This window comes from Triplophysa rosa, linkage group LG2, assembly GCF_024868665.1.
Source record: "Triplophysa rosa linkage group LG2, Trosa_1v2, whole genome shotgun sequence".
Lineage (NCBI taxonomy): Eukaryota > Metazoa > Chordata > Actinopteri > Cypriniformes > Nemacheilidae > Triplophysa > Triplophysa rosa.
The window spans coordinates 1,537,441-1,558,588 of NC_079891.1; the positions used below are offsets into that span (position 1 = coordinate 1,537,441).

Consider the following 21,148-nt stretch of genomic DNA (forward strand, 5'->3'; position numbering starts at 1 on the left):
ACTTAATCTGTTTGTTGTTTTCCTGACTCAAGGTAAATCCCAGAGGTTTAGAAAAGTTTTCTGCAATACGTCAAGTTTTCTATACCCTACTGCTGAGCATGCATTGTGTTCAGAAAGGCCGATCCTGGCGCCAGAGCAAACGGAAGAGTAAGCAAAAAAGTTATCTACATGATGTATCGCGCGTGATGACGTACTGTATCTTTAACTGAACTTATACCGAGCGATACTGTTATAAACAAGGGGAAAGTATGGAGCTCATGGCAGGATTTATCTCGATTGCCGGTGCTGTGACGTACTATCAGGCTCCAGCAGTCTGGCGAACAATTTAACCTTCTGTCAACACCGGCACACGCTCAACTTCAGCGAACATGTCTGTCTGCTCAATGACGTCGACCGCACCATAGTGAAATCCTCAAACACAACGCTCTTGCAGACAGAATGAAATGAATCGTGGCCATTCGCACACTCGCGCTCTGAACGTCTGCCAAGCGTCTTCCACTATGACGGTGCAAAAGAAGAGAAGAGCTCTGACCTGCCTGGAGATGTCAACTTTCTGCTGTCTTCAAACGAACAGACTCAACCACACAAACATCACACTTCACTATCTCGTACTTTCTTACGAACAACTACACATTTCACGATTTGCTCGACTCTAGCACTGTTTTGTGCTGTAAACACCAAAGACAATTACAGGATGTGAAATAATCTGAAATTACAATATCTCGCTGTTATCTGTAACTTTCACTTGAAACGTAAAGGTTGCTTATTATTTACGTGTGTCATAGTGAAATGACGTCACTCTGACATTTCCCACAAAATTGTACCTGAAAGCTTGACGGGTTTCATTGGACGCATGCGCTGATCCAAAGTTAGCTTCCGGTCTATGATTGGTTATAATGTAAGCATTTATTATGTATTTAATTTATATACATATTTTATTGTATATCAATCATATTAATTGAAATTAAAATGACTTAACAGCTATAGATTCTTTGTGGAGGTCTACGGGAAGTTGAGTTTGGATCACATGACGTTTGTTTATGTCGTTGCCGCTGAAACCGTCATTACGCTTTCATCGCTGATTTTTGTGTATTTGCCAATCGTTTTAAATTTATTTTTAACTATAAAACAAGTTACGAGGCTTTCAACCTTTCTACAAAGGGATAGTTCACCCAAAATAATATAAATGTAATAAACTACAGAAATGCATGATGGGTACATGACAAGGATCGATGCTAAACCGTGTGAAGGTGTTCCGTACCTTTTTAGTCTTGACGGTGGAATGACAGCAGTCTCCTCCATCGTAGTGGCAGTAAGCTCTGTTGTTGATGGCATCGCAGTAGTTATCACCCATGAACGGCTGCGATGAGACAGAGACAGAAAAACTCAGAGTTTAGCACATTAAGTCAGAAATTTTCGTATGCGTTTTTTCGTATTTGGCGCTTGTTTGTACGGTGTCTCTGAATTGTCAAAGCTAGCTACGGATGCGAAAAACGCAGAAAATCGAACCCAGTCCGCATTTTTTTATGACGTACGAAAATATCTGAGGTGATTGTGATTGACACAACCTGAGGTCGTATTTATTTTTTAACGTGCGTAAATTTCGGACACAAATTTTGGACTCAATGTGCAATGGCCTTAACGCATAAAAAAAAGAGAAATGTATCCTGCCGATGGCAGATTTGAACAAAACAATCAGAAGCATCTATAACAAATATGTACAAGAATCTTCCAGCAGATATAAGGTGTGTTCGACAGGTCATAGCGGCTACGTTTTCATCCAAACTTACAAACTTATGCACAAATCGGAATAATGCAAAGCACATTTGTGAACAAAGCCAAGTTTCCATCAAATCATAACATCTTAAAAAAACTGACGGCCGATATCATTGAGGAAAACAGATGTTTCTGCATTAGGAGACATTACTGTAGGTGTTTTTCATATATAATACATTTCGTAATAAATACGTTCTTTTATGATGCGCGTTAAGGAATATGTTTGGTAAATGTGTTTCCATCATAGATTTGTATGGCCAGCAGAAGTATGTGCATATTGCCTTAATGCATAAAAATGATCAGACTTAATTAGGCGCATTTAAAATGGATGCGTATCTTGCTGTTTCCATCTAGTGTTTTTAATGCAATATTCCCAAATTTGGATGGAAACAAGGCTCTCGGTGTCCTTAAGACCCTACAGTGTATTGAACAGAAAGCCTCATTTTCATTTGTGACAAATGGCTTCTACTCTGACTGCATCTTTTCTAAATGTCTTGATGTAAGCAAGTGATTTTCTGGCCTCTTTTCCATCTGAGGATTTTCTTTTTTTACAAACTCACACAGCGACTGTATTATTTCTCACAGACGTGTGTCTCATTCTCTCCAGGACCGGAGACGAGTCAGAGCATGTGTGTGTAAATGTGAAAGCGTCTGCACAGAGAAAGAACGGACGGAGACATAAAGAGAGCAGCTTTTTCGACGACACCATCATGACATCATGGTCACATGTACTGACTTTAGCCTAGAGTTCCTGTACGTCTCCATAATCTTCATTTCTCTTCTTGGCTAAATTGAGGTCAAGGCAAGTGTAATGAAGGCACGGGACAGATTGGACTGTCTCTTACCTCACATCCTTTAATGCAGTGAAGATCTTCTGGATGAGGATACCACTTCAGACCCATAGTACACACGATGTGCTGTCAAGAGACGCAAAAACATGAGATTCTCAGATAGAAAAACAATTGTCACCACAGAATCATCAAAAAAAAAAAACAAGAGCTGATGTGAAAATGACCCTCCTCCATCCCCAGCTCCACCTCGCTTTTACCGTACAATCAGGACTCGACTTCTGTTATTCCTTTTCATAAGTCTCAATTACTTCACATAATGTGTTGCACTTAAATGTCATTAAGAACTAATGACATCTGTTTGTTCTTTTCCGTTTACCCTATGGCCCGATTCACATTTCGCATCTTTGATATATTCGCATATTCGTTGCTTTAAATGTAGGCGCAGGCTAATAGGGGGCGATCGACGCGGTCTCGACGTGCATGCGGCACCACACCGAGATTGAAATAGCTCAATTTTCGAAGTGCCGCGCACGCACCCCGGGTCATTTGAAGAGAGAAAGCGGCTCGTGTTTTCCACGTGGTTTTAGACGCGAAATGTGAATCGGGCCTAACTGAGCGTTCACACCAGACACACTTCGCGCGGAGTTGAACGCTTGAACATTTTGAGGTTACTCGCTTCATTCGCGTGTGAAATTCACTTCACAACAGACGCAAATTCGCGTCTGTGGGAGGGCCTTCTGCCAGGCGGCTCCAGTACCGTTGCGAAATGGCTGACATGGATTTTGTTGAGAGGGTAGCTGCGCTTTATGTGCTATGGAAGGCTGAAAAACGGTTTTGACGGGATATTAAAGGTGCAGTAGAGATAAAGATGTGTTCATCCACACGTGATGTTGTGACGAAAAGCTCAGGTTTGTAGGATGGAACACTGGCTGATGGTAAAGTAACGTCTGACCTCCACACACACACGCCGGGCTTCTCTGGAGCTGCACCGGCCGCTGCAAACTCAGGTATTTTTCATTTCATGACAGTCAGCAAATCAATGCAAAACAAAGAAATAAAGGCAGTGGAAAATGACAGAAAAGCATTTCAGTTTGCTGATGCACACGCGTGTCGTGGCATAATACGGGAACAGATGTTTTTGGGGGTGAAAACTCATCTTCGTAACATATCGTGCCAAACCTATTTAACTTTTATTGAACCTGTTTTGTACATTTTAGCTGCGACTTTTATGTGTGGTGACAGCAGGTTGGATCCTCAGGAATACGGACTGATAATACTGATACATTTCAGGGTACGTGTCCGTATCTCTGTTCCCCGCACCATTATGCCGTCATCGTATCAAGTCTTTATGAAATTACATCGGGCACGGTCTCGCCTCTCGGAGCGCTCCCCAGATCACATTTAGCTCTCAGCACTTTTAATAAAGGTTTGGGTTATTAATAAGAGGTTAATATTAGTACTCCGCCGTGAACAATCCACTGCCACCGGCATTACGTAAAGACCACGGTGTGCCGAGCATCAGCAGTGTGCTCTGTAATTCTGCTGACGTCAGGAAAGCTAATAAGCGAGAAAATAAGAGAGGACTCTTAGTAGGTCAGCAGCGAAACCCGGAACGGGCGATCCGTCATAATAACAGATTCACGTGAGTCAGCACGAAAAACAACACAAAGAATAAATGCGTCGAGTAAGAGCAGAAATGTGACAGAAATGTGGTTTCTGAAGGTTCTGGTGAGAGTCAACCAAAGGTCAACCCCGGGGGCTGTCCGCTTCTCCCCTCACACCTCCAGAAACATGAGCGTTAGCATCAGCGAGAGCATCAATCAGGGGTTGGCGAGCTTACAGGACGGATGGTGCCCTTGCGTGGCCAGCAGAAGGGAACAGGTGCTGTGGAATTCAAACAGCATCGATCGACAGCGGGCGACTGAGAGAACAGAACGCCATCGATCTCACCTCATCCAACCCCCCTGGAACATTTCAGCCTCATCGATTCCGCCTCCTCTTCCCCCCGCGTTCTGTCTCCAGATTCAGATTACCGCCCGGTGAAGATCATATCAATTACACCAATCAATCACGAACGCCTTGTTTCAGTTCTCTGCCGAAAACCGCCTGACTTGACACAAATCTAAACGCCGTGCAACATTCTCTGGTCGTGCACGTGTCTGATCTCGCCTCCCGCAGTCGCGGTTAAACGTCTGGGGTGCTCCTGACAGGTAAATTTATATCAAGCTGTTCTACTGGTGTCTGTAATTGGCTCGTTTTTGTAATGATAGTGATTACAGACGGCGTTTTAGCGTTTATGACTTGGCCCCCGCCTCGCTGCGGTTCAAACGGGTTCAGAGATTACTGTAATCGCAGCGTTTTGCTCACGCCAGGTAATTGGGAAAGCCATGCATGCCTGAGTTTGAGGCTAATGAACAGTAATGGGATGACGGCGGTCGGCTCCAAAGTTGGAAAACATCCCATGTGTTTGCCTAGTAAGCTTAACATTAAAACACACCATCATTACTTCTGCGGGCCGGTAAAAATGGTAGAGTTGAACAATTATTGCTGCCTATTACTGGGCCTTATACGACCCCATCATATTCCTTTGGTATTACGGTGTGTAGACGGTTTCAGCGGCAACAACATGAACAAACGTAAACTTAACTTCCGGTTGACCTCCGCAAAGAATCTATAAATGTTAAATAGTTTACTACTTTTAATATACAATATATTATTCGTATAAATTAATATTATTTAATTAAATATAAAATAAATTGTTATATATATGTATATATATTACTAGCCACTAGCCAGACCGATAACCAAACGCAGACCGAGCTTCGGGCCAGGCACGTGCGTCCGATGAAACCTTCTGTATTTCAAAATAAACATCGTAGCTATTATAGTTTTTTATATTTAAGTTTTAGTCATATTTAAATTGAGCAATTTTGTTGTGTTTTTGTTCATTTTCAGATTAGCATTATTACTGATTTTCTATGGCTTTATACTATTTCAGCTCTAGTTTACTTCAGTCATGATATATTTTCATGTAAACTTTTTAGCGCATCGACTTTACTATGAAAAAGGTAGAAATGCCGTCATGGCAATAAAATGAAATATGTTGTTCAAACGTAATAAATGCCTATAGTTTATTTGATTTCATTACTTGTAGTAATATGTAATAGCCCTGCACTGATGAACTCGCACACGACTGCAAATCTCTCCATTTCCAGTCACACGGTCAATCCTTCATCTCACCGCCGTATTAAAGCAGCTCACAAACATTCAATGCCGTGTAATATTACTCCTGCTGTGATCCACCTGATATCAGAGACGCTTCCAATGTTGATTTACTTCCGTGTAAACAGCAGCAACTTTATAGTCCAGATTAGAAGTGCGTTGAAATGCGCTTTGGTGATGCATTTCTTGTGGACGATCTCTCTCTCTCTCTCAAAGAGTCAGGACTGGACACAGGCATCATACTCAGTGATATTTAGTGATGTCTAAAGAAGAGCGTATGAGTGAGAAACACACACCTTGACTTTGGGAGGGTTCATCCAGTGATGATCCAGTATTGTGCCGGCCGTCACGTTGCTCGGCAGGATCACCACATCATTGTTACTGTCCCTGCATGACAGCTCACACTCTTCGCCTGACACAACCAGACGGACTGTGAGTATTTACACACGCTCAAAGATAAAGCACTGAGGTAATCACAAGTATTGAGAAATCTCACCGATGCCGTATCCCCTCCTGCAGCTGATGCGGATGCTGGGATGCAGATTCTGAGGTAGAGAGCACTGACCCTTCAGCTGCGGGCACAAGCGGAAGCTTCCGGTCCAGTTTCCGTCCTTCCGGCAGCGGATGACGTTTGTGGTGAGCCCCTGTGGCGAGAGTGAGACACGCGTGACCGCCAATAAACAGCAACATTTGACATGGACGTGATATTTAAAGACGGTTCACCCAAAAATATCCATTTATTCCCCCTCACGTGGTTGTAAACCTGCGTGTGGCTCTTTCTTCGGTGCAACACGAAAGAAGATATTTTGAGAAATGTAAAAGCACAGACAGACCTGTTTGCATGCCGGAGGATGTCTCAGCGTGCGGTTTGCCCCGCTGCAGTGGATCCAGCAGGTGCTGTCGAACCTGAAGCCGTCTGTGCACTGATACATGCCGTGAAAGACGGACGGAGGAGGAGGACAGGTGACGGGTTCACACGAACCCTCCAGCCAGCGGCCGTCTTCTGTACACTGACGCTTAAAGGCTCTCCTGTAAGAAAAGCGCCGCTAATGTCAATTCATATTTCATTGGTAATCGAAGTTTAAACTATGACTTCTGTAAAGGTTTAAACAGATGGATGTAAACATGATTTGGTGTGCAGACCTCTTCGGCTTGTTGGCCACGTGGTATCCAGGTCTGCATTTGTATTTGCACAGGGTTCCCACTTTAAGCCCCGTGTCATTGCAGCGTTTGGTCTGAAGCATGGCGTTGGGCACGGGGGGCGGCACCGGACAGCGCAGCTCGCACAAAGCCTCCGGGAAGGACCACAGACCGTCCTCCATACACGTCAGACTGTTATTACTGCCTGTTATTAGAGCAGGAAGTCAAAGTGACTTAAAACTACAAAATACTATAGTATTTATACTTTGCAGCAGTAAAATGACTATAATACCATCGCATGTCGGCGCGGATACACTCTTCAAAAAAAGTTGCTTCAATAGGTTTTAAAGGTACTTTTGGTTCCATAAAGAACCTTTAACATCTGAAGGTTCTTTGTGGCAAAAAAAAGGTTCTACAGATTATAAAAAAATAAGAAAGAGATGGACTTCAAAGAACCTTTGGCTGAATGGTTCTTTGTGGAACCAAATACGGTTCTTCTATGGCATCGCTGTGAAGAACCTTTTAAGCCCCTTTATATTTAAGAGTGTAGTTCGAATTCGATTCTCATCTCGACAGTCCTTTGCCGAACTCGCTGTCTCATAAAAGCCCTTGAAACATAGCTTTAAAAAATCGATTAAAAAAATACCATAGAGCATACTACAGTTTACTATAGTAAATACTAGAGTACTTGACAGGATGCAACGCATGAAAACCCCTCGTTTCCTTCAGAGCATTGAGATTTTGGGGGGGTATCTTACCCACGAGCTGAGCGGGCTCTTTGCATTGAAATGTGCTCTTCTTGCCGTACGTGGTGCCTTCTGGGAAATCAAAGTGGGCGGGGTGAACGTGGTATTTATCCGGCAGGCCGCAGTCCACCGGCTCACATGACACTTGCTTGTTCCATTTCCTATCAGCACAGGTTATAGTCACGGTCGAGTCCGTCTGGAGAGGAAACAAAGAGACACACAACCGTTTATTAAAGGGATACTCCACCCAAAAATGAAAATTCTGTCTTCTTTTACTCAACCTCAGATTGTTCCTGACCTGCATAAACAAAGGAAGATATTTAGAAGAATGTCAGTAACCAAACAGATCTCATCCCTCATTGACTCCCATAGTATTTATTTTCCCTACTATGGCAGTAAATGGGGGATGAGATCTATTCCTGACATTCTTCCAAATATCTTCTTCCTTTGTGTTCGGCAGAGGTTTGGGACAATGTGAGGGCGAGTCAATGATGAGAGAACTATCCCTTTAAGTCACGCCACTAATGTAACCATGATGAAGAGTGAAATCTTGTTTTTGACTCTTAAACTATTCAAATGGTGAATAACTGTACTTTAGGTATTTTCTTTAGGCCAGTATCATAGGAAATAGAAGGCAATCCCATAGTGAATTATATATATAAAAAAAGATGTAAGTCTATAACGTGTGCTGTGTGTTGATCTTAAGAGAACAATGTCTGTCATTGAGATGTCACTCTGTGAGAAATAAAACAGTTTTATTCTAAAAAATAGCACTGAAACGTCCTGACAGTGTTCCAGACAACTTTCAGCCATCGTTTCTCATCTCGTGTACCTGGAGCTCATCTCATGTAATCTGACTTTAATAAAACACAGCCGTTTAAAAGCTTTTCTGTTTGCAAACAAGTCATGTGACATGCGATGCAAATGTGACGATAAAGCCGTATTCTGCTTCTCTTTCCCACATTGGTCACTTCATGCAAGGAGACAAAGAGCACTTGAAGAGAAAGTGGGCAAGATTAAAGCTTCAAGAGGAGAATATTGATCATTTGAGTTGAAGTTTCTAATCATCAGTTCTGTCAAGACAACTCACGGAGGGTTTAGCATGGTAGTGCGCATGACATATACATGTATTTGGTCTTGGCGGAATAGATCTGCTACCCTGCTGCTGCTGCGGCGGAGCAAGTACGGAGACTTGCTACTGCAAATACATCCACGACATGCTGCTGTGTGCATATAACATGTATGAATGACCCCGTATAGCTCACGCGATCACCTTGTAGCAGATCTATACTGTGGAGCTGGGGAAGGAGGAGGGTTCTGAAACGCGCTGCACTGCTAACGAGATTTAAACGTAGAGCAACAAGCGCATTGGCTGCTGATACGGAAGGAACCAATCAGCTGCGCCGTGTAGCAAATTTATTCTGTCAGACTGGTTTGGACTTTAGGACGGCGCCATCTAGAGTTTCATGCCAGAACTATCTCTGTCATTAAGATGAAACATTACACTAATAAACAGACATATTGAGCCGAAAATGAGCCGCTGCAATGTAGAACTGTAACACAATGAGTTACTGTAATAATAACCAGCATTAATCCAGGAAAATACATTCATCATGTAACACTGAAGTTGTGTTTGGTTACGACGGCAGAGGAAACAGCTGCGCTGTATTGATGTTATCGATAAACTCTGGCATATTTCCTTCCCATTATGTATCGTTTCAATCCTTTATCGTATCATCTGACACGCCATAACAATATCTCCTTACGTACTCAAGTCACTTTTGCATTTCTCTGTGTAAGACAACATGCGCTTTCCACATGCTAAAGCCGATCGATATGTTTGGAATATCGGCGAAGAATTCCTGAAACGGTCCGGGCTAAAACGAGCGATCACATTAGACAAGGTCAATGGTGTAAAAGACAGATGAGGAAATGCGACCGCACGCGCATCAGACGAACCACAACACCGTTTCTCCCCATGGGTTAAAACATGACTTTATCAATATCACTGTACGTGACATCCGGCGTGAAAGCATCCGTGCGGTTCACACACTCTCGTGTTCACATGATCTGCTCGTAATGTATCTAAGAGTCCTTCGGAAGAAGATCCAGTGACTGCTGGAGGGTTGGTGCGGTCAGTGAATGTCAGGAAGAGAGATCGGACCGCTGAAATGTGTTAGATACAGAACACAACGACACACAAACTAGGGATGTGGAGGTGATGACATTTTCCCACCGGTTATTAGACTAGTAAAAACACCGGTAGTACCGGTGACATCAGGGGTGGGGGTTTGTTGTCGGGTGGTCGGAGATGCGGCCATGCGCATGACTTTTACTTTACTTTGATTTTACTTTCAGTTTTGAATTCGCGGCAAGTCGGGAACAGCAATTGCTTGAGTAAATGGTGGGTTCAATATCTTTCTTAATAAAAACACAAAACTACAAAAAAGTACAATGACATTTGCTTATATTAAACACAGACCTTACAAAACGAATAATCACTGCACACACATCAAGCAAAAAATAAATAAGAAACGAAAAATAAAAAAAACTTTACGTTAGATAAGTTGTCTATATTAACAAAACAAGTAATCACGGCACACACTTTGCAAAAAACAAAACTAAGAAACGAAATAAGAAAGAAATACGAAACAAAAACTTTGTGTTAAATAAATAAATAAGAAACAAATACGAAACAAAAAATTATGTTAAACTTTACATTATTTACATTTTTATTTATTTTACATTTTTTATTTAACATAAATGTATGTTAAATAAATGGCAAAGCACCGGCTTTTTAAAATTAGAACAAAAAGAAAATGAATACTTAGCTGGCTCTTGACAACAGTGGTTACGCAGCCTCTTCTACTCCATGTTCTTTGACAGAAAAGCCTCCGCTGTGTCATCTCACCTCACTTTCCTCACATGATGCATAAATTCTGACTCCTGCTGCTGATTTTGGCTGCGACACTTGTTCCGCTTACGCTGAATACAGCTTGTAGTCTGGTCTAACTAAGTGATTTATTACTATAACAATTCTAAATGACGGTGGGGGTCGGTGCCGTGGTGATGTAAGTGATGTAATCGGTAGGCGGGTGGACACCGTGTATCGCCGGTGCCACGACTATCGCAACAAGCTTACACTGCACTGTACTATACTGTATAGTATACTACACTATACTGTAATTTAATACATGGCACCATACTGCTATCTACTACACTGTACTGTACTGCACTATACTATACTGTAATGTACCATACTTTACTGTACGGCATCTTACAGCATTGCACTATAGTGTTCTGTGCTGTACTGCACTTTACTACACTGCACGGCACCACACCACTGTATACTACACAGTACTGTACTGTACTTTACAGCACTGTATTTTACTGTACTTTAGTGCATGACACCATACACCTGTATACTACACAGTGCTGCACTGCACGGCACTGTACTATACTATACCATACTTTCCTATACTGTAATTTACTGTACTTTAGTGCATGACACCATACACCTGTATACTACACAGTGCTGCACTGCACGGCACTGTACTATACTATACCATACTTTTCTATACTGTAATTTACTGTACTTTAGTGCATGACACCATACACCTGTATACTACACAGTGCTGCACTGCACGGCACTGTACTATACTATACCATACTTTGCTATACTGTAATTTACTGTACTGCGCTATACTGTACTTTAGTGCATGACACCTTACTACTGTGTACTACACCGTGCTGTACTGCATGGCACTGTACTGTTCTTTAATACGTGCCACCATACTACTGTATGCTACACTGTGCTGTGCTGTTCTTTACTATATTATGTACAATATAATACAATATTATGCTCTACTATGCTACAATGTACTGTACTTCACTTCACAGTACCATAGTGCACTGTACTATATCACACTTTATCATACTATATTTTGCGATACTCTACTATACTGTACATTACTACGCAACACTTTACTTTACGACACTGTACTTTATGACACTATACAGTGAATTACTACACTGAACAATACTTTACTTCACAATATTTGCTGCAATATGCTGCTTTTCTCTAAGTATAAGGTAAATTCCATAAATTTCACAAAGTTTTTATGTCTCTAATGTCTGTCTTAATACGTATCTTCCGTAAAACTAAAAAGTGCTACAGAAAGAAATTTTAATTGATCTAAATTTATAAAAACCATTAAAATGCTAGTAATTCAAACAAGAGCTTCAGAGCATCATTTCGTTGCATTTCAGTTTTGAACTTTTTAGACCATTTCATTCATTTCATTTACTGATTGTGTTGTATTGCAAATCTGTCAAGTCTAAAGGCAATTGCCAACAAATACCAACACGCACAGAAATGAGCTTTTGGGAATATTGGGAAACAAATGCTGTGCTCACACTGCCCCGAAACCACAGACAAGCCAGAAATATTGATCAACCGAAAGAGATCTGTATGAAGAAATGATTCAAACCGTTATGAAACTCTTATAAGAAGCAACAGAAAACATTTGCCGGAGCTACAAGAGGATCAACAAGTTACTGTTTCCAGTCTGCTCTATGAAGAACTACATGATTCTCAAAACAAATGACGTCAAATTGTGTTTGTATATAATCCTGACGTTGATAAATATCAGATCACATTTAATGAGTGATTGATGGCTTGTAGCTACTGAAAGCTGTATGCGGGATGAAATGGGCCACGGGTCCCTGCGAGTCGCTCCGCTGGTTTCCATTGGTTATCCATTAAATATCTGAGTGCTGTGTTTGCATGATTAAACAGACAAGAACACAAATCATTTTAACAATGTCATCATCTCAGGCAGATTTCTTGGAAGCCGTGTGACACGGCAAACTTTCTATTGAAGCTCGACAAGATGCAACTCGACTCTATTGTCCTCGTGTTCCCACAGACACATGCTGTACTGACTCGGCAAATGAAGTAATCAATCGAGAAGGTGTGATCGCATCGCCGAGAGCAACGCTCGATCAAAGCGTTACATCACTGAGATGACAACCTCAGCTTTAAAGAGGACAGATCATGAGAAACTGGATTTTCCTCGAGAACAGCCTCTCTTTACAAGCAGGAAATATTCCAGTAAAAATATCAGAAAATGCATAAAACATGACGAATGTCCCTGAGAAGCAACACTTCTTAAGACATTCCGACTTGTATTTAGAGAATGTGAAGTCTTTTGTAAGTCTGTTTTGTCTTTGTTGCTTGCTGAAATGCATCTCGAGACACATCGTCATACAAATACAAACACTGTCCATCAAGAATGATTTATCTTTATAGTTAACGCTGTTCAGATGAACGGTGATTCTTGAGTAACTACACTAGGTGTGTCCTGTACAGATGGAAAAAAACTGTATATGAAGGTTAGGTAGGTTTTGAAGCATGGTAGCTGGTATGTGCTGGTCCTTAGCTGGCCATGTGCTGGTTTAAGGTGGCCAAACCAGCTTAAACCAGCACATGACCATCTTAAACCAGCACATGACCAGTTTAAACCAGCTCATGACCAGCTTAAACCAGCACATGACCAGTTTAAACCAGCACATGACCAGCTCATGGCCAGCTCATGATCAACTTAAACCAGCACATGACCAGCTCAAACCAGCACATGACCAGCTCAAACCAGCACATGACCAGCTTAAACCAGCACATGACCAGCTTAAACCAGCTCAAACCAGCTCATGACCAGCTCAAACCAACTCATGACCAGCTCAAACCAGCTCATGACCAGCTCATGACCATCTCAAACCAGCACATGACCAGCTCAAACCAGCACATTACCAGCTCAAACCAGCACATGACCAGCTTATACCAGCACATGACCAGCTCAAACCAACTCATGACCAGCTCAAACCAGCTCATGACCATCTCAAACCAGCATATGACCAGCTCAAACCAGCACATTACCAGCTCAAACCAGCTCATGACCAGCTCAAACCAGCTCATGACCAGCTCAAACCAGCTCATGACCAGCTCAAACCAGCTCATGACCAGCTCAAACCAGCACATGACCAGCTCAAACCAGCTCATGACCAGCTCAAACCAGCTCATGACCAGCTCAAACCAGCACATGACCAGCTCAAACCAGCACATTACCAGCTCAAACCAGCTCATGACCAGCTCAAACCAGCACATGACCAGCTCAAACCAGCTCAAACCAGCTCATGACCAGCTCAAACCAGCTCATGACCAGCTCAAACCAGCTCATGACAAAAGCTGTGTGCGTGCGCACATTTGAATAGCCTAATGTCGGGCTGTAAACGGGTTTGGGCTTTTAAAAAGCTGTCAATCAAAATGTACTTGTCGGGCTCGGGCCGAATTCTGTCGGGCTCGGGCACTGTCGGGCCTAACTTTTAAGGCCCGATTACAGCTCTACTTTAAAGGGTAGTTCACCTAAAATACGTTTTTTTTTTTTTAGAAATATCTAAATGTCTAGAAATGTTTTGTGTTCACGCAGTGGAAGTCAGTGTGTTCAGTACCTGACTCTTGATGATGTCATCGTCCCTGTGGATCTGCAGGACGTAGCCGCAGTTGCATTTGACGGTGCAGCGCGCTCCGTTGAAATATTCGCCGTCGCTGCACTTCACCTCGGCATTCCGGATCAATGGCTCCTGGCAATCGATGGCTTCACAGGAATAATGGACACAGCTGCACACAGAGGGAACAAGACAGAGAGAGAGATCCTTGTGTGACGTGATTCTAGTCTTTTAACATTAAAACAACACTCATTTAACATCATTGTATATTCTTAATTTCTGATCCACACACAATTTTACACGCTTTGAAAAGTTCAGGGGCCGTAAGTAAAGTTTTCTTTAGGTACAAGGGCCACAATTCTAAATCTTATATATAGACTGAGGCCTTTATGATATATATAACTCATATGAACACATATAACTATATGAAACAATATTATTCATTAAATGCGGTTTATCTGACCTCGTAATAATTGTGAGGCTATATACAAAAAAATGATTGTTATGATTCATACACCCATTATTATTTTGTGACTAAAAACACAAAAATGTCTATATTCTTGTATATTAAGTCCCATACCGCGTACACAAGAAACGATTACATGATGTTTTTGCTTCACCGCTGTTAATATCTGCCCTCGTTTACTGTTATTGCATTCTATGCGCGTCTGAGCCAAAACCTGATGCCAATGCAGTGAGAGCAGGAATAAAACACATTCAACTCCTGCTGAAGTGGCATACAGTCCTGAAAAAAGTGGAGAGAACATAAACCCCAGCCATGTTAATGGCCCCCGTTGTTAACAAGGCTGGGAATTGGGGACGTGGGGTTTTGTAGATGGGGCAGTATTACGGGAAACATTTTGCCGGCGGTCAAAGGCCTCCACAGACGATTCCACACAAGACACAAAGTCCCGAGGCCAGAATATGAGGCGGCGTACAACATTTGTGTGTGTGTATTTGGCGGATGCTTTTCTTCTGAGCGCGCTGTATTTGTGTTTAATGAGAATCAAAAACAAAAAGTAACTAGTTCATGTTTGAGAATGAAACGTGTCACAGGCTGCGCAGGTGTCGTGAGATGATCAGCGATGAAACAGGCCGCTCACCTTTGGCCCATGGGATTGTAGATTTCATCGCTCTGGCAGCCGCTGATGGTTATGGGGTCGAAGAACTGGAACGTGCGCAGGCCGACGCCGGAGATGGCCACCAGGTCCGAGCGGAACATGAGCAGGATGGCTTTGGTGTGGTAGAAGGCCACGCTGAGGTCGTGATTCACCGGGATCACCAGCGGATTGGAACGACAGCTCAGACGCCAGTCGCCTGAACGTTTCAGAGACGAGACGGACAGACGCATCATGAAACGAGCAGTTTAACAACATTAAACAAAGATTGCAAAGCTGGCTTTGGTTCGCAAAAACGAAACCATCGGCAGCTCTCACCCAAGCTGTGAACGGCCTCTTTGGTGTCGATGAGTTGGACGGTGATGTTGCACTGGGTTTGGTCGATGTAGCTGGTTCCATCTGCGGCTAAATGGATGATGACGGCCACCGCGACCATCGGGTGAGAGAAATACGCCTGCAGGACATCAGATCACATGTGCTACTGCTTTGCTTTGTGGATCACTGAATCAAATTTAGCAATTTGAATAACAAATGAAGATGAATGAATGAGATAACTCCGTTTTAAAAAAATCCAAAATCACACTTTTTTTATTGTGCATTCCAATTAACATCAATCAAACTGTATTTGGTTCGTTTTGATTTAGGCCATAATAACTAAAAAAATCCATTTTGGAACCAAACTCTTCAAATCTTTGACCTGTTTGATCTTAAAAAATTTTATGCCAACATGCTTAGTTATTGAAAATTGGTAAAACACAGAAGCTTGTAAATGTGACCATTGTTATGAACTCAGCTGTTATTTTAAGCTCATGGTTGGGTCAAATATAGACATTTAACCCAATTATCCGCATTTGACCGTTAATTGAAACAACCCAACATTTGTCAGTGAACGATTTTGAGACTTTTCAATGTATTTACACAACAGGCCATTTAGTACATCAAAGAGACGCCAGTCTAATTTATCTTCTGATCTCAAGTCACAAAGGTCAGATGAAGGAAATTGAAATCTCACCTTCAGCCAGTATTGGGGATACCAGGTGATGCCCTGAGCCTCGCGACATGGAAACCAGGCGTACTGAGAAACTCCATCGGACAAATCAAAGACTTTGGACTGACACGTCTGTAACAGAAAACATATGACAAATCCATTCACTTCTTTAAACTTTGATAATCCTACACCTCTGATGTGAAGAATGAGTGATTAGCTCGTTTCAAATAGATACAAAATGAAAATTCTTCCATCATTTATTCATGCTCGTGTCATGTCCAACCTGTGTGAGTTTCTTTCTTCAGCAGAACACAAAAGAAGATCTTTTGAAGAATGATATTTTGAACCCCATTGACTTCCACTGTGTTAACACAAAACCACAGAGACGTTTCTCAAAATATCTTCGTTCGTGTTCCACTGAAGAAAGAGTCACAGGTTTGCAAACACACGAGGGCGAATGAACGATGGCAGAATTTGTATTCTTGGGTGAACTGTCCGTTCAAGACCTGTAAAAAAAAACAACATCAACCCTGAATTGATTTTATTAAACCTCGCCGAGCTCATAAAAAGAGCTTGACGCACCATGACATTCGTCAAGGACACAGTGTTTCTACTGATGGTATGAAATATGATATATGTAATGAGAGCCAGCACGGAAAGTACACCGAGCAAAGAGTAGTATCAGAGCGAGAGATCTGTTGATGTGTTCGGTATAATCTGCTCCATCAAGGGAACAAAGCTAATCTTGCACTTCCAAGCAGCGCGACCGCAGGTGGCTTTTAGTGGAAATTCACGGCAAACGGTCTTAAACCCAGTTGACAAACTGTACGAGACGTGAAAAACTAGCGAAACTCAACGTATTTGATGAGGATGAATCAACCGTTCTCAGGAGCCGCTACCTATCGGCGGGTGGTGGAAGTCTCCGGCGGACACATAGCGGGCCGATGACATCACTGTTAAACCATAAGACCAACAGCCCAGCGTGAGTGGTGATATAAACCAATAAAACCAATGATTTGACTCAAACCACAGGTTTCTGGAATGTGAGCACGGGCTGTAAATTGCAAAAGCCATGGAGGTTTTTAATCCAGATGAAACTTTGCGATGTCCTTTGCGGCGCTGCGACCTTGATGAAGATCTCACGGCGTCGGACGAGTGCACTCGACCGCAGAGAAAGCCCGCCCACCGAAATTTGCCGTTCGAGTTTTTCCTCGAATGCGGGTGACTGGATGTCACTGGATGACTGGACGTGAAGTTCATCACGAGCAAATAACCTTGAGCGCTCACTCCTGAAAACAAAGCCCAGGATGGTTTGTAGACTGCGTCCAAAACCTAATGCAGACCAGCTGTGTGGCGTTCATGGGGACCCCCGCACACTACAACACACACATACACAGAAACACAGCCAGTTTGTTTGTGAATCACCGCTCGAGATAAAAGACAAATGGACATGAGTCTTTGCGAGGTCTTCGTGTCAAGACGTGTGAGAAACCCCCAAAGACAGACAAGACCGCATCTAATATACCAAAGAATCACGGTCGTCATTCTTTTCAGAAAACAACAGAACAAATGAGAAATAACGAGTCTAGGACCAAGTAGGCAGATATGAAGCGCAGTATACAGAATAAAAGTCTTTTCCGTGGGCTTGATTCAGGTCAGTGGAGGTTAACTTGAGGGTTCTAGGGGGAACCCACGTGCCCACAAAATGTTCTGCACGACCTGGAAGAGATTCAGACGCTGGGTCGAGGTCACGAGCATCAACAGAGATGCTTCAATGAACCAAAAACAGGAATTTCCCCAAAACTCTCGCGTCATGTCAAACCTGTGTGAGTTTCTTTCTTCTGCAGAACACAAAAGAAGATCTTTTGACGAATCAACACTGAACTCCATTGACTTCCATAGTATGAACACAAAACGCCACTGAGACATTTCTCAAAATATCTTCTGCTGTGTTACAGAAACACACGAGGGAGAATAAATGATGACAAAAATGAGCATTGCATCATTTCATTTGGATTACATCTAGTTTACTAAAAACTAAAATATGAATCAATAAAATAGATCAATTAAGATATTATATATTCATCTGTCGTTCAGCCCTGTGACCTTTCTTCTCTCAGTCGTCTCTGTTTTTCAGCCCAAACTCTTTTGTTGTTAAATGACTTTTCTCCGCATAAACAGAGAGCTTCGAGAGAGAAACTGTTTCTTATTTGGAATATATTTGCACATTTGTTTGTTTATTTTCGCTGCCCGCATTGGATAAACTTGAACTTGTTTTTCCAGCAAAACCGGGACAAACAAGACAGGGATTTGCCAACTAACCCGACATCTGTGAGATATTTGCGCGACCTTAGCGAGATTCGCATTGACGAAGAACGCTTGTGGTGTGAGGTAACGTTCTCTAAACTTAAAGACACGCAGACAGACTCCGAGATGTTTGAAGGTTTTCAAATGTGGTCTCAGATGGCTTTCCGAGAGCGCTCCGTCCTCCACATCACATAAACAGCTCTGTTGCTGCAGACACACACCGTTCACGCTTCCAAAAACCCTGATGTGTTAACAGCCAACAATGTACATGAAGGTTCATCTAAAGTCCAGTCTCTTAAGGGAAAACCAGATGATCCATAACTGAAACGGAAGACTTGATGAGATCTGACAAATGTGTGTGTTGTCAATGCGTCAAACTGAGCTCAGATTTGTCTCGTCTGCAATCAAAGGTCAAGATTATTGAAGATCTCGATATCAATTTAAACATTTCTCATCGCATTTATTCAAATCCAGATTATTTGACCTCAACGATCTAAAACGTCCACATTCTCCAGCGTGCAGTTGTGTCTCTGACATGAACGTATCGTCCATTCCTACATCTAAAGCCAAGCCTGTGGTCGTCTGTGAGGGATAAACCCAATAGCACCGGATATTTCACAGAGATCTATAGAACCATGTAATCCAGCCGTTCATGAGTCCAACAGATGAAAACTGGCCTGTATTACATCGAATGACCCAAAACAGCAGCATCTCATCCAGGCCACACATTCAGAGGAGAGACATTCTGTTCTCTCGGGTCTTTAAAACGTCAGGTGCTGAGAGGAAACATTACAGTTCACATTCATGCAAATCTGCTCTCATGACCTGAAGACCGACTCGTTCTTCACGGCAAATAGCTTGAAGCCGTGGCTCCGGGCCCACTGGCAGCTCACTCTGGACCGCCCTGTCGCTCGCTCCATCTCCCCCGAATCTTTTCATGCGTCTAAACACCAGATCTCTATCGGCCACACTCGTTTCCGCCGGGCTCTTTGAAGGTTCGCGGCGTGCCCGGAGGCTTTGAAGGGGACACGACAAATAAACCGAAGAACACAAAACAACAGTATTTCAAAGGCACGAGCGGTTCGGAGCTCATCAGATGGCCCTGATATGGCGGCCCCGAGACGACTTTACCTCAGGGCCGCTTCAACCGATGCACACAACCTCAGAAACAGATAACACGCGTCGCGTGCGGGACATGAATGAAGGCTGTTCTCATTTAGTCAATGACCCGGGTGGGAACGTCAGGAAAACACACTCAGAACTTCTTTTCTTACTTAATTTCTCCGGAAAATGTAATGAAGTGTCACAGCGCAAGAAAAAATGTGTCCAGATGTTCCGTTGAATTTCTTCTCTTTTTACTTTCGTAATTCTCAGTGTACTCAACGGTGATCTAATTCTCATTAAATTCCAATTATTCATTTAATTCAACCTGATTTACATATAAAAGCAATTTAAGGTTGTACAATACATTTTAATAATGTGATTTTTTTACAGTAATGAGAACTCGATGGCACACATGTGCTTCATCGTCAGGAGAAAAATGTCAGGACGCAAAATAGAAAGAGTTTATCAACGTCTACATTTTGCTTTAAAAGTTACAAACTCTCTTTTTGTCTCCCTTTTGAGTTTGATTCATTGACCAAAAAAAGAGAAAATAAAATACGTAAAAAACATTAAAAAATATATATATATATGAATAATTGCATGATGTATTTCAATTAGTCCTGTCAAACGATTGATCACGATTAATCGCATCCAGAATAAAAGTTTGTGTTTAAATGTGTCTGTGTAGTGTGCGTATAAAACACATTTAAACACATACATGTATATATTTAACAAAAATATAAAAACTGCTAAACATTTACATATCATTTAAATGATTGGTAAAAAAAATAAACACATGTAAATATTTCCTAAATATGTATACATGTATGTGTACGTGTTTATGAATACAAAACTATTAGGCACAGAGCACAAGCATACAGTATGTGACCCTGGACAACAAAACCAGTCTTAAGTCTTGTCGAGATACAACTATTTGAAGATCAGGAATCTGAGGGTGCAAAAACATATATCTAAATATTGAGAAAATCGCCTGTAAAGTTGTCCAAATGAAGTCCTTAGCATAGCATATTACTCACAAAAATAAAGCTCTGTTATATTTAGGGTAGGAAATTTGCAAAATATCTTCATGGAACACGATACTTACTATTCTAAGGATTTTGGGCATAAAAGAACAATCAATCATTTTGACACATACCATGTATTTTTGGCTATATTTACTCAAAATGTTCCCGTGCTACTCGAGACTGGTTTTGTGGTCCAGGGTCACATATATTATGTGTATACAAACATATCGTTTGACAGCCCTAATTTCAATAGATACTGCAAAGATATTGTTATCATGAATTCTTTTGGCCACAATAATTGTGAAGTGAAAACATGATAGCCCCAAATCAAAATGTTCTCAAGAGATCAAAAATGGACTTCAGGGTCAAATCTATAAGCCAGACGTGTTCTTGAAATGTGCCGAACAGCTTTTTCTTGATCTTGGAA

At 42.0% G+C, this 21,148-nt stretch overlaps 1 protein-coding gene across 2 annotated transcripts in view; it reads right to left on the reverse strand.

The window, feature by feature from the left end:
• The window catches only part of pappaa (pregnancy-associated plasma protein A, pappalysin 1a), a 71,713-nt gene that overhangs the window by 11,386 nt on the left and 39,179 nt on the right, over positions 1-21,148 (reverse strand). For both annotated transcript variants that reach the window (XM_057356328.1, XM_057356336.1), the window contains 11 exons: positions 16,310-16,417; positions 15,616-15,751; positions 15,283-15,496; positions 14,183-14,351; positions 7,688-7,871; positions 6,933-7,134; positions 6,623-6,818; positions 6,286-6,433; positions 6,086-6,201; positions 2,622-2,693; positions 1,262-1,360 (listed from right to left, as the gene is read on the reverse strand). In XM_057356328.1, the coding sequence (XP_057212311.1) occupies positions 1,262-1,360; positions 2,622-2,693; positions 6,086-6,201; positions 6,286-6,433; positions 6,623-6,818; positions 6,933-7,134; positions 7,688-7,871; positions 14,183-14,351; positions 15,283-15,496; positions 15,616-15,751; positions 16,310-16,417 (1,644 nt within the window). The remainder of the gene's footprint in view (positions 1-1,261; positions 1,361-2,621; positions 2,694-6,085; positions 6,202-6,285; positions 6,434-6,622; positions 6,819-6,932; positions 7,135-7,687; positions 7,872-14,182; positions 14,352-15,282; positions 15,497-15,615; positions 15,752-16,309; positions 16,418-21,148) is intronic.